A 14,270-nucleotide genomic window follows, 5' to 3' on the forward strand; every position below is an offset into this window, starting at 1 on the left:
CGCTCCTCTGTTCCCACTGGACTTGGATGTATTTGTTTTAGGGCTGTGCAAAGATTTTTCCGTGAGGGTAAATCTGTCATGGAATGCTTTGTGCTTCTCGGCCCCTTTTTCTCATGGTACTTCCTCTCTTCCGTGGATGAATTGCACTTGAGTTCAGATTTGTCTTGTTTTCCTAAGATTCTGAATCATGATTGAGATTAAAAAAAGAACTACTTTTCCTTTGGTCTTTGGTGTCTTCAGAGGCCCGTGTTACCTTTTTGCTGTGTGTGTGTGGTTTTTTTTTTTTTTTTTTTTGATACGGAGACTTGCTCTGTCGCCAAGTCTGGACTGCAGTGGTGCGATCTCAGCTCACTGCAAGCTCCGCCTTCCGGGTTCATGCCATTCTCCTGCCTCAGCCTCCCCAGTAGCTGGGACTACAGGCGCCCACCACCTCGCCCGGCTAATTTTTTTGTATTTTTAGTAGAGATGGGGTTTAACTGTTTTAGCCAGGATGGTCTCGATTTCCTGACCTCATGATCCGCCCGCCTTGGCCTCATAAAGTCTTGGGATTACAGGCGTGAGCCCTTGCGCCCGGCGTTGCGTGTATGTGTGTTTTTTGTTTGTTTTTTAACAACTTTTATTATTTTGCATTGCATAGTTATTTTATGGCTATAGTAGAACACTTGAATGCATTATCAGAAAAGTAAAAAGTAACCCATAATCTTACTAAAGATATAGTCGTTGTTAATGTCTTCCTGATCAGCCTTCTAAACTACTGCCAAATACAAATAGGTTTATCTAAATGCCTCATGAGGCTCAAAGGAGGCTAAATCTAGTTCAAGTGAAATCTTTCAGAAAGTCATACTGTTTCCAAGTCCCTGTAGGATTCCACATAGACTTGGCTGGCTCTAGAATCGTGCCTTTGAAATTCAATATCAATAAAACATTGCTAGTCTAGGCAAGGTCAGTTTATGGAAGACGTATAGAAACCAGTATGCATTTTACTTGGGAGCTGCTGGAGTAATTTCTACCAGTTGGCGTAGGATTCATTTCCTGTAACAGAAAGCAGGATTTCCTAAATTGGTTTCCTGTGTACATTCCAGTTTGGGAACCTTGAAGTGTCTTTATTCAGCTATTGATTACAGCCTGGGGGCGCTGGGCCCTCCCTGCCACCGTACAGTAACTCACCAGGGAAATGAAATGGATACAGTCGGACCCGGAGGAGCACTGCTCAGACGCTGGAGCCAGCCGGCCTCGGCCCTGACAACATCCCACCATTTCCAGGATGTTCCACAGCGTTGAGAGTGGGGTGTGGGGGGTGGGGGGTGGTGGAGAGTGGGAGTGGGGGCCGTGGTGATAATGCAACTTTCCAAGCCTTTGTTTCTTGGTGTGAGCCAGGAGGTGCTGTCCTGCAAGCAGCTAGGATCAGCTCTGTCCATGGCTCATTCACTTGTCTTTTCCATGAATTCTTTCATATTAAAAAAAAAATTTTTTTTTGGCCGGGTGCTTTTGAGACAGTCTCACTCTGTCATCCAGGCTGGAATGCAGTGGTGTGATCTTGGCTCACTACAATCTCCACCTCCCGGGTTCAAACCATTCTCCTGCCTCAGCCTCCTGAGTAGCTGGGACCACAGGCACCCACCACCATGCCTGACTAATTTTTGTATTTTTAGTAGAGACAGGGTTTCACCATGTTGGCCAGGCTGGTCTCGAACTCCTAACCTCAAATGATCCACCCACCTTGGCCTCCCAAAGTGCTAGGATTGTAAGTGTCAGCCACCACGCCTGGCCAAAAAAGCTTTTAAAATCACAAGTACTAATGTCTTCACTACAGAAAAGGGAGGAATTATAGAATCAAAAAGAAGATAAAAAATAACTTGTGATTTTTACCACCTGGCTTTAACTACTACTGTTTATGTTCTGGTATAGATTTTCTCAGACGCCTTCTAAATACATGCATATTTGAATATATATATATATTTTTATTTTATTTTATGTGTATTTATATAATATGTAAGACATGCACATTTATATTTATATAATATGTAAATGTTTACATATTATATAAATATATGTTATGTAAACATATATTATGTAAACTATATTATATAAATATATAATGTAAATAAATATAATTTAAATAAATATTGACATAATATATAAAATAATATTTACTTTGTGTGTGTGTGTGTGTGTATATATATATAGAGAGAGAGGACCAGTACAGAATCATGCTGTAGTACGTATAATTGAACAGGAAGGAGGGTGAATTAAGTAACGTCCTTTAGAAAGTCACATGGCTTTCTGAGATTGCACCACTGCACTTGAGCCTGGGCAACAGGGCGAGACTGTCTCAAAAAAATAAACTAAAAGAAAGTCATATGACTTTCACATTTCTTTGGACTTATGCTTGTGTGCAGGCATGTGTGTGTGTGTGTGTGTGTATGTGTGATGTATTTGCCCGTGTACCGTATGAGTATGTGTGTGCACATGGATGCACATGTGTGTGTATGAATGAAAGCTGCTTGCCGTATTTCACCCTGCGTTGAATAGCTGAATAATTCCAGAGCAATGCATCAGCAGCGCGAGGTAACATGCAGAGTATCTGCGTGGCTAGCACATGCTCGTGGCACAGAGTGAGAAGCCCGTCTCTCTCCTTCCCTGACTTCCATTCTCCCAGGCTTCTTCCTGTGAGGCACCCACTGTTATTAATATCTGAGTATCCTTGCAGAGATAATTATTTGCATGTATTAGAATGACCCGCACCCTTCATTAAAAAAAAATATATGTATATATATATTTTTTGAGACGGATTCTCGCTCTGTCACCCAGGCTGGAGTGCAGTGGCGTGATCTTGACTCATTGCAACCTCCCCCTCCTGGGTTCAAGTGATTCTCTTGCCTTGGCCTCCCGAGCAGCTGGGACTACAGGTGCATGCCACCATACCCAGCTAATTTTTGTATTTTTAGTATAGATGGGGTTTCACCATATTGGCCGGGCTGGTCTCAAACTCCTGACCTTGTGACCCACCCACCTCAGCCTACATCTACATCTGCAAAATGCTTCCCTCTTTTCTCATCTGGGAAGCTTCCGAGTTTGGTGAAAATAAGCCTTTTTCTACCAGACCCTGACAGCCTACCTTCTGAGTATCTTGCCTTTACTGCCAACCTCATTCGGATTCATCCCTTAGAAAGGAAAATTAAAATGAGCATGTTTCACGTAACAACTTCCAGTTCCATCCATGTTGCTGCAAGTGACAGAATTTGTTTCTTTTTTAGTGTGTTTTACTTATTTTTCTGAGATAGGATCTTGCTGTATTGCCCAGGCTGGAATATAGTGGTGCAATCTTGGCTCACTGAAGCCTCGACCTCCTGGCCTCAATCAGTCCTCTCGCCTCAGCCTCCCAAGTAGCTGGGATGAGAGGCGCATGCCACCAGACCTGGATAATTTTTGTATTTTATTGTAGCAATGGGGGTCTTGCTATGTTGCCCAGGCCAATCTCAAACTCCAGAACTCAAGCAGTTGTCCTGCCTCAGCCTCCCAGAGTGCCGGGATTATAGGCTTAAGCACTGCACTGGGCCAATAAGAGGATTTTCAATGGCTATACAATATTCTTCTGCCTACGTACACCACAGATTGTTTGTTCTGTCTCCCAAGCTTACCATTTAGGAGGTTTCCCACTTTTGGCTATCGTAAATCATGCCACGATGCGTTGCCTTCCATGTTCTCTCTGCACATCTGTGACCATGTGTGTGAAAGGTCTTAGTTGTCTCCTTTTGCGTCGTCTTGACCTTGTTGCTGAATGTGAGTGTAAAAACTGCCAGGGAGCTCAAGTACATGGCGCCGGAGAGGGCAGGCAATCTCGTGGTCCTTCTGCAGCTACGAGGTCGGTTGGTTTGTTTTTTTATGAGCACATTCTTGGTGAACCATAAGATGTATGCAGTTCCCCTCAATGCCTGGGCATAGTCTGAGCCTCAGCCTCAGGTCCAGACAATGACAGCATTCAGATGTGTACCCGAATGAGCTCGGAGTGTGAAGCAGAAAGATTTAGGAGGGTGCTGGAGTTTTACCACCACGTTGCCATGACCTTGGACCCAAGGGGTAAGGTCAAAGGACAGAGGTCAGGAACTGTAGGGGACCTCCTCCATCCGTGTTATTGATTAACCACCGAAGGATTGTGGTTGTTCAGAGGAAGACAGTGGGGGCTGTTTGAGCAGGGCTGGACAGTGTTGTACAGACACTGTAGGAAACTGTCAGATGTGCCTCCCTTGGTGTTAGCTTATCCCTGGGCCTTCGAGGCAAAAGCTCTGTACCGTGTGGTATTAGTGTTGGCTCAGAATGGAGTTAATAAATAGTCATTACTTTTTTTTCTTTTCCTTTTTCTTTTTTGAGGCAGAGTCTTGCTCTGTCACCCAGGCTGGAGTGCAGTGGCGCAATCTTGGCTCGCTGCAACCTCCACCTCCTGGGTTCCAGCGATTCTCCTGCCTCAACCTCCAGGGTAGCTGGGACTACAGGCACACGCCACCATGCACGGATAATTTTGTATTTTTAGTTTATTTATTTGTTTGTTTTGAGGTGAAGTCTCACTCTGTTGCCCAGGCTGGAGTGCAGTGCCACAATCTCAGCTCATTGCAACCTCCGCCTCCCGGCTTTAAGTGAGTCTTCTGTCTCAGCCTCCCCAGTAGCTGGGATTACAGGCGTGCGCCACCATGCCTGGCTACTTTTTTGTATTTTTAGTAGAGACGGAGTTTCACCATGTTGGACAGGCTGGTCTTGAACTCCTGACCTCAAGTGATCCACCCTCCTTGGCCCCACAAAGTGCTGGGATTACAGGCGTGAGCCACTGTGCCCGGCCCATAAATAGTCATTTCTTAATGATCACATTTTAGGAAGATGATGCTATTCTTTCTTCTTAAGTATTTATTTTTATCAGAGTCAAGTGATAGGAAGTTCAGTTTCAAGGACAAGACATTTGGATCAAAAAGTGACTATTTATTTATTTATTTATTTGAGACAGAGTCTTGCTCTGTTGCCCAGGCTGGAGTGTGGTAGTATGATCTCAGCTCACTGCAACCTCCGCCTCCCGGGTTCAAGCAATTCCACTGCCTCAGCCTCCTGAGTAGCTGGGATTACAGGCGCCCACCACCACGCCCAGCTAATGTTTTGTACTTTTTTTAGTAGAGATGGATTTTCACTATGTTAGCCAGGCTCGTCTTGAACTCCAGACCTCAGGTGATCCACCCACCTCAGCCTCCCAAGGTGTTGGGATTCCAGGCGTGAGCCACTGCGTCCAGCAAGAAGTGACCTTTTATGCAACTGTCTCTTCCGCGGATTCCTCGCGGGCTGTCTTTTGTTTGTTTCATGCTGTGTTAAAAAAAAAAATGAAGCAGTATTTAAAAATCACTTGATTTTATATAAAAATCAGCTTTTCTCAAGAAAGATCAGGTCTCGAAATAGTGGGCCCAACTTCTACCTGGCAATGGTTGGCCAGGCTGGGCAGCTGCTATCTCAGTTTTCTTCTGACCCCCACATGGCTCTGCCCTACTCCTGTCTGCTCCTCTCCCAACCCCTGTCGTCATTTGAATCTGCAACCACTGTCTGGTGCATTTGAATGTATTTTCTTATTGAGTGAAGAAAACCGTGTGTCTTTGGATAGATTTATAATTTTGAAAGGCTGGATTAGGCCTGACTGGTGACTCTTTGTGAGCTTGAGTATTTATCTTATTGAATGCCACCAAATAACCCCTTTTATCAGATGTCGCATTCCCTCCTCTTATTGTACGTGCTCTGATGATTGGTGTGTATCCTGCTTTTGACAAGAATTCAAGGCTACTGAGCGTGATCTGGCTTATTTCCCAAGCACAGCATCCCAGGTACAAAGAGGAAACTTTAAGAACTTGTCACAGGTGGTTTATTGCTGACCAAGAAATGATGAAAAAGCTCTTTCACGGATGGTTTCCGGCATGAGTTCCTCAGATGGGCATTTGAGGAAGGGAAAGGTGTGGGCTCTGCCCCTTTGATTTCTTTTCACCCAAAGCAGAAAACACAACAGACTCCTGAGACAAGATCCCCTTCCCGCCCTACCTTTCCAGCATTTTATCCAGTTCATGTCTAATTTATCTGTTCATTCATCCACCTTAACGAGGCTGTGTTTTCTGCTGCTGGCCTGACCTGCAGTTATTGAGACCCTAACTCAGGCTCTTAACAGCAGTGAGACCACGTCCCTGAAATCCTCTATCTTGTGTGATAAGGGGTGATTTCTTTGAACAGAAGCCCGGAACTGCCAGAATGTTAAGTAACCTTGTTGTATATCACTTTATTTTGGGAGGGAATGCAGTTAGCTCAGCTCACTCCCCAGATGTTTGTCTGGCCCACAATTGAGAGGTGTTGGTGAGTACCCCACTTCTAAACTGGCCTTCCCTGAGTAGGACTCTGGGGGATGTTATGTGTTCTGTTAGCAAGTAGCTTTACATTAACACTGATTTAAGCTAAAGTGGAGGAGAGTGGAAGGGGAGAAGGAAGGACTTCCTGCAGGGCTCAGATCCTGTTGGAATCAGCTCCCAAAGAGACCGAGAACGTTCTTGTTTTGTTTTGTTTTGTTTTGTTTTTGGGACAGAGTCTTTCTTTGTCACCCAGGATGGAATGCAGTGGTGTAATCTCTGCTCTCTGCAACCTCCGCCTCCCGGGTTCAAGCGATTCTCCTGCCTCAGCTTCCCAAGTAGCTGGGATTACAGTCACCCGCCATCATGCCTGGCTAATTTTTGTATTTTTATAGAGATGGCGTTTCACTATGTTGACCAGGCTGGTCTTGAACTCCTGACCTCAGGTGATCCTCCTGCCTCGGCCTCCCAAAGTGCTGGGATTACAGACATGAGCTACTGCGCCTGGCTGGTGTGATTTTATATATGCGAATCATTACTGATTTGTTAATTTTAAACTTTGGAAGACAATTGTTAGCCGACAAAACAGGGCTGTATTGAAAGTTAGAGCATCTTAGTCTGTTTGGCCTGCTACAACAAAATACCATCAACTGGGTATCTTGTAAACAACAGAAGTTATTTCTCCTGGTCCTGGAGGCTGGGAAGTCCTGTGTCAGCATACTGGCAGATTGGGTGTCTAGTGCGGGCCTGTTTCCTGGCTGATAAAAGGCCCTCTTTTCACTCCGTCTCTCGTGGCAGAAGGAGCGAGGGAGCTCTCTGGGGTTTATTTTATAAAGGTACTCATCTACTCATGAGGAACCCCACCCCCATGACTTAATCACCTCCCAAAGGCCCCATCTCCAGCTGCTATCACATTGGGGATTAGGTTTCAACATATGAATTTTACGGGACATAAACATTGTCTATAGCACAGCCATTAAATTAAACAAATAACTAAGTGAATGAGTTTTCAAAGACTTAGGCAGACCAGTAGCCAAAGACTAAAACTAAAAAAACACACATAGAAAAACAGAAAAACCCACTACTTGATTGGTCCTTTCTTTGACAGTTAGAGGTCGGTATGATAGTTTCTTCCACTGGTCAAAGCTCAAAGCTAGTTAGTGCTGGCTGACTCATTAGGCTTGAACTTAAATAAGGTAGAGTCTTGAAGAATGATTTCTTGCTAATGTAAACTTAGTTAATAGAAGCAACAGAAACTGAATTCGGTATCTGAGCATAGTAGACTAAGGATGCATAACGACACATTTTCAGAGCTGGAGCAGAAATGAGAAATCGTCATCTGCTTCAAGATCTTTCTTTTGCGGAGGCCTGTGGGGGCTGGGGGCTGGGGGCAGAGCAGGGACTGGAACCCCAGTTTTGAGCTCCAGCTTCATCTCTTCTTCAGGGTATAGCAGGTCAGCCAAGATGACATCCAGGGGTTCCAGAGAAAGAAAGGACTGGGGGTGGACAGCTGCATACCTTTGCCTTGTGGCTTCTGCAGAGCTCTCTTGGTAAAAGGAACGGAAACTCCAGAGGAGCCCCAGGGTTGTTTTTTTTTTTTTTTTTTTTTGAGACAGAGTCTCACTTTGTCACTCAGGTTTGAGTGCATGGCATGGTCTCAGCTTACTGTAGCCCCTGCCTCCCAGGCTCAATCAATCTTCCCATCTCAGCCTCTCCAGTAGCTGGGACTACAGGTGCGTGCCACCATCCTTGGCTAATTTTTTAATCTTTTGTAGAGACGAGGTCTTCTTCCCAGGCCGGTCTTGAACTCCTGGGCTCAAACGATCTTCCCACCTCAGCCTGCCAAAGTGCTGGGATTATAGGTGTGAGCAATTGCGCCCAGCAGGAATCCTGATTAAACAGACATACAGGAGGCAGCTGGGCTGCTACAGGATTCCCTGAAAATGGACTCTTTACCTTCCACCATCCTCAGTGAAAAAGCAATTACCATGAACTATTTAAGGCATGCGGAAAGTTAGACTTACCTACCACTAGGCTTAAAGATAACCAAACATAGAGCCGGGTGCCGTGGCTCACGCCTGTAATCTCAGCACTTTTGGGAGGCTGAGGTGGGTGAATCACCTGAGATCAGGAGTTCGAGACCAGCCTGGCCAACATAGTGAAACCCCCGTCCTACTAAAAAAAAATACAAAAAATTAGCTGGGTGTGGTGGCAGGCACCTGTAATCCCAGCTACTAGGGAGGCTGAGGCAGGAGAATCACTTGAACCCGGGAGGCAGAGGTTGCAGTGAGCCGAGGTCGCGCCATTGCACTCCAGCCTGGGCGACAAGAGTGAAACTCCATTTCAAAAAAACAAACAAAAAAAAGATAACCAGACACTCCCAGTGGAGGTGACGCCTCCCGAGTACCCCTCTCCCTATCACCTACCCACCTACCCACAGCCCCTGTCAACTCCCTCCTCAAAGCTGCCTCCCCCTTCTCTCTCTAAAGATTAAGCTTTATGAGAGGAAAGTGGGAGAGCCTTCCTTTGCTTTCTTGGTTTTTTGTAGACACTGTACCTTTGGACTTGATTGGGAATAAAGTGACAGCTTGTTTGGCATTGAAATTGGAAGCCCTCCTGTATTCCTTTCCTGTTATTGCTGTACCAGATTATTGTGCATCTGTTTTTTGTTTTGTTGGTTTTGTTTTGTTTTCGTGATGGAGTCTCACTGTGTCGCCCAGGCTGGAGTGCAGTGGTGCAATCTCGGCTCATTGCAACCGCCACCTCCGGGGTTCAAGCAGTTCTCCTGTGTCAGCTTCCCAGGTAGCTGGGATTACAGGTGCCTGCCACCACATCCACCTAATTTGTGTAATTTTAACAGAGATGGGATTTCACCATGCTGGCCAGATTGGTCTCGAACTCCTGACCTCAAATGATCCACCTGCTTCAACCTCCCAAAGTGCTGTGATTACAGCCGTGAGCCACCGCATTGGCCAGCATCTGTTTTAAAATGAAACAAATAGATTTTCTTACAGTTCTATAGATCAGGGGTGGACATGGGATGAGGGTCTCACCGAGACAGGATCAAGGTCACTTGATGACCATTGCTGCGTTGCTGCTGAGGCTCTAGGGGAGAATCTGTTGCTTTGCCTTTTCTAGCCCCTTGATGCTGCCCACATTCTTTGGTATATGGCCCCTTCCTTCATTCTCAAAGTCTGCATGATCATGTCTCTCTGACCCTTCTTCTGTTCGTGAGTCTGTCTCTGGTCATAACCAGGAGCAGTTCCCTTTTGAGGACCCATGTGACTTATCGGGTCTACGTGGGTGGTCTGGGATAAGCTCTGCCTATTAAGGTCCTTACACTAAATCCCATCTGCAAAGTTCCTTTTGCCATGTCAGGTCACATTCTCAGGTTCCAGGGATTAGGACGTGGGCCTCTTTGGGAGCCATTATTCTGTCTGCCACACCTCCTGTCAACTTTCTAATGGGTGATAGCGGGTTTGGGTTACCCCCCACTGAAGACGTACTGATGTGCACGCACCCTGACTTAGGCCCCTGTGATTCAAGAAGGGGCATCTGATGAACTGGGATGGTACTACTGTCCCTTGTGCCTCTTACTGAGGTCAGCTAGACCTAGGAGCAGATCCTGTCCCAGCCTGTCACAGCTGCCAGCCAAGAGCAGCTCACCAGGCCTCTGCTGTCCCGGGAGTAAGCATGATGAGCCTGTCATCCAGCTCGGCAGGCACGTGCAGGCCCTTCATACTGTTCATGCTTCCCCACGCCCATCAGGGCCACCCTCCTGTGGCAGCAGGGGTGAAGGGCAAGCAGGGGCGGGGTCTCCAGCTCCTCCCTGCCTCTCCTCTTTCCCCATATTTTCTTGCCTTTCCTACTCTATTTCATTTTAATTCCTGGAGACCCTAGGCTAGATCTATCTGCAGACATGTTTTCTTCATGAGCTTTTAGAACATGAGAATTTATTGCTTACATTTATTTCATTATTACTTTTTTTTGAGACAGGGTCTTACTCTTGCACCATTATGGCTCACTGTAGCCTCCACCTTCCAGGATCATGACCCTCCCACCTCAACCTCTTGAGTAACTAGAACGACAGGCATGCACTGCCGCACCCTAATAATAATTTTTTTTTGAGATACAGTCTCGCTGTGTTGCCCAGGCTGGAGTGTGGTGGTGCGATCTTTACTCACTGCAACGTCTACCTTCCAGGTTCAAGAGATTCTCCTCCCTCAGCCTCCTGAGTAGCTGGGATTACAGGCACATGCCATCACCCCCGGCCAATTTTTGTATTTTTAGTAGAGACTAGATTTCACCATGTTGGCGAGGCTGGTCTCGAACTCCTGACCTCAGGTGATCTGCCTGCCTCAGCTTCCCAAAGTTCTGGGATTACAGGCATGAGCCACCACCCTAATAATTAAAAAAAAATGTTTTTAGACATGGGGTCTGCCTGTGTTACCTAGGCTTGTCTCAACCTTCCTGGGCTCAAGTGATCCTCCTGTGTCAGCCTCCCCAAGTGCTGGGATTAAAAGTGTGAGTCACAGCACCTGGCCAGTTGTGTACAGTTAGGCCGTCTTGAGGAGAAGTCTAGATTTCTGTTTTTTCTTGAGAAACTGGAAACTCCATCCACCCTGGCCCTCATCCCTGCAGGGCAGTAACCGTCACCTGTGTGTATAGTGGCAGCAGCCCCTTTGGTTGGGGCTGGCTCCTGCTTGCCACAGCCCCCACTCAGCCCTCTTCGCTATTTGCATCACCACTCTGGCCCCTGTCTTGGAGTTTGCAACCCTCATGCCTCTGACCTTAAGCTGAGCACGTCTGACTGAGGCCATGAGAAGGTTCTGACTCGACACCTGTGTGGTGCCTCCTGGAAGGGAAGAGTGTGTGCTGTGGAACTTTGCACCAGGAGGATCTAGGTGTCAGCCTGGCCTAGCTTTACCACATGCCAGCGCTGTCACCTGGGGCACTTCATTAACTGCTGTGAGCCTCGGTTTCCTCTTCTGTGTGACCTGTGTTCTCCACCTCAGCACTGTTGACATTTGGGGCCAGATCATTCTCTGGTGGGGTCTGTCCTGTGCATTACGGGATGTTTTGTAGCATCTCTGGCCTCTGCCCACGATACCAGCATTACCTCCTTCCAGTTGTGACAAGTACAAATTCCCCCAGATGTCGCCGCAGGTCCCCTGGGGGACAGAGTCGCCCAGTTGAGAACCACTGAAGACGCTCCCTCAGTGCAGAAGGAGAGTCTGAAGGTGACGGGCTGTGTCAGTCAGCATTCTCTTCCTTTTTTGTGGTTTAACTTGTTGCAGAGTCTTCCAGGAGTGATCCATAATTGTGCCAATCACTCTTTTTTTCGGGGGGAGAGGGGACGGGGACAGAGTCTCACTGTGTCAACCAGGCTGGAGTGCGATGGCGTGATCTCAGCTCACTGCATCTCTGCCTCTTGGGTTCAAGCGATTCTCCTGCCTCAGCCTCCTGAGTAGCTGGGATTACAGGCACGTGCCACCACGCTTGGCTAAGTTTTGTATTTTTAGTAGAGACAGGGTTTCACCATATTGGCCAGGCTGGTCTGGAACTCCTGACCTCAGGTGATCTGCCCGTCTCCGCGTCCCAAAGTGCTGAGATTCCAGGCCTGAGCCACTGCGCCCGGTTGCAATCACTGTCAATCCTGTGCCGCCTCTTTCCGCCATGCCTCTGGTGTGCAGCCTGCTTTGAACCTAGAAAAGATGAATTGTGCCTTAGAGAGGGGCAGCTTTCAGTGTGAGAGCCCTCACAGACCCAGAGGAACAGACACTGTCATGGGCTAGCACTCGGCGTCCCCAAGGGCAGCGACTGCTGTGATTCCCCTGTCTCTGAGCCCCCTTCCGCCTTTGTGTGCACGGCACAGCCTGTGCACCCGGATTCTCGGCTGTGCATCTGACCTGCGACCCTGTGTTATGTTTAGGTGGCCCTGGTACAGTGGACCGAAAGTGTGGGCTTAACCCTGGTGGGCCGAGACCAGTCTTCCATGCAGCTGAGGACCCCTGGCGACCAGATCCTGAACTTCACCATCCTGCAGATCTTCCCTTTCACCTACGAAAGCAAACGTATGGGCATCATCGTGCGGGTGAGTCATTTTTATTCCTGGCTTAAAGTGGTTAAGAACCCCAGGTGTGCTGCATGTGTCCTTGTGGGTTGACATTCTTTCTTTTTTTTTTTTTTTTTTTTTTGAGACGGAGTCTCGCTCTGTCACCCAGGCTGGAGTGCAGTGGCCGGATCTCAGCTCACTGCAAGCTCCGCCTCCCGGGTTTACGCCATTCTCCGGCCTCAGCCTCCCGAGTAGCTGGGACTACAGGCGCCCGCCACCTCGCCCGGCTAGTTTTTTGTATTTCTTAATAGAGACGGGGTTTCACCGTGTTAGCCAGGATGGTCTCGATCTCCTGACCTCGTGATCCGCCCGTCTCGGCCTCCCAAAGTGCTGGGATTACAGGCTTGAACCACCGCGCCCGGCCGGGTTGACATTCTTTCTAACCCTCTTTACTGTGGTATCTGTCACCCAGACTAACCAGGGAATATCATTCCCTAAGCAGAAGGGAAATGAGTTCATTGATTGGACACACCCCGTAACTCTGATCAGCTTATGGTGTCCGTTGTTCTGGAGTGAAAGTTAAAGAGAACATCCATTGGGGATTTCTTGGTAGTACATCGCTCATTCTCTTTTGTTTAATATTAAATATGGATTTTTTTATTGAGGTGAAATTCACATAATATCATTTTAAAGTGAAAAATTCAGTGGCATTTTGTCCATTAACAGTGTTGCTCAGCCACCACTTCCCTCATGTTTCAAAACATTTTCATCACTCCAAAAGAATACCTTGTGGCCGGGGGCGTTAAAAAATTTTGCCAGTCTGAAGAGTCTGATTTGATTTGATATGTTGTTTTTCTATTTGCTCTTTTAAAATGTTTTAATTTTTAAATTCTTATTAAAAGAATTTATTCATAAGAATCCTCCCACCTTAGCCTCCCGACTAGCTAGGACTACAGGCTTGCAAAACCATGGCTGACTCATTTTTTAATAGATAACAGGGTTTCACTGTGTTGCTCAGGCTGGTCTCAAACTCCTGGCCTCAAGTGATTCTCCTGCCTGGGACTCCCAAAGTGCTGGAATTACGGGTGCGAGCCACTGTGCCCATCCCTCTATTTTCTCTCTTTACCCATGGAGACCACACTTTCCATCCTGGGGAGCATGGAAAATCTGGTATTCATATGCCACTTGGTCTGGTGGTTCTGAAGCCTGCATGATCGTCTGATTTTTCCAAGGGAACTTTAAAAATACAAATTACTTGGTTCAATCCCACACCTATTTTGGAACGGGGTGGTTCTTCACATTATTTAGCTTGGTTGGAGAAAACTCTGCTTCAAATCTTAAGAATCTTTGGAATAAGGCTCTTTCATCTTTTCTGGACTTTTTTCTTTTCTTTTTTTTTTCTTGACAAATGGGAATCCTCTCCACCCTGATCTACCTAAGTGTTTCATGCCTCATGGAGGAAAGAGATCCTTGCACATGCATTTTCATAGCAGCACAATTTGCAATTGCAAAAATACAGAACCAGCCCAAATACCCATCAGTCAACAAGTGAATAAACTGTGAGAGATATATATATATACACACACATATATATCTGTGTATATATATATCATATATATGTATATGAATATGATGAAATGCTACTCTGCCATAAAAAGGAATGAATTAGTGGCATTCGCAGCAAACTGGATAATATCTAAGTGAAGTAACTCAGGAGTGGAAAGCCAAATGTCATATGTTCTCACTTATAAGAGGGAGCTAAGTTATGAGGATGCAAAGGCATAAGAATAATACGATGGACTTGGGAAGTCAGGGGGGCTGAAAGGGTGGGAGGAAGGTGAGTGATAAAAAACTAC

The 14,270-nt window shown here is 46.6% G+C and overlaps 1 protein-coding gene across 1 annotated transcript in view; it reads left to right on the forward strand.

Annotated features, from left to right (window-relative positions):
* ATP9A (ATPase phospholipid transporting 9A (putative)) overlaps positions 1-14,270 on the forward strand; it is a 166,210-nt gene that overhangs the window by 109,334 nt on the left and 42,606 nt on the right. The window contains exon 15 of the mRNA XM_050807429.1: positions 12,292-12,453. Coding sequence (XP_050663386.1) covers positions 12,292-12,453 — 162 coding nt within the window. The remainder of the gene's footprint in view (positions 1-12,291; positions 12,454-14,270) is intronic.

Source organism: Macaca thibetana, chromosome 10 (assembly GCF_024542745.1).
Source record: "Macaca thibetana thibetana isolate TM-01 chromosome 10, ASM2454274v1, whole genome shotgun sequence".
NCBI classification, from domain to species: Eukaryota; Metazoa; Chordata; class Mammalia; order Primates; family Cercopithecidae; genus Macaca; species Macaca thibetana.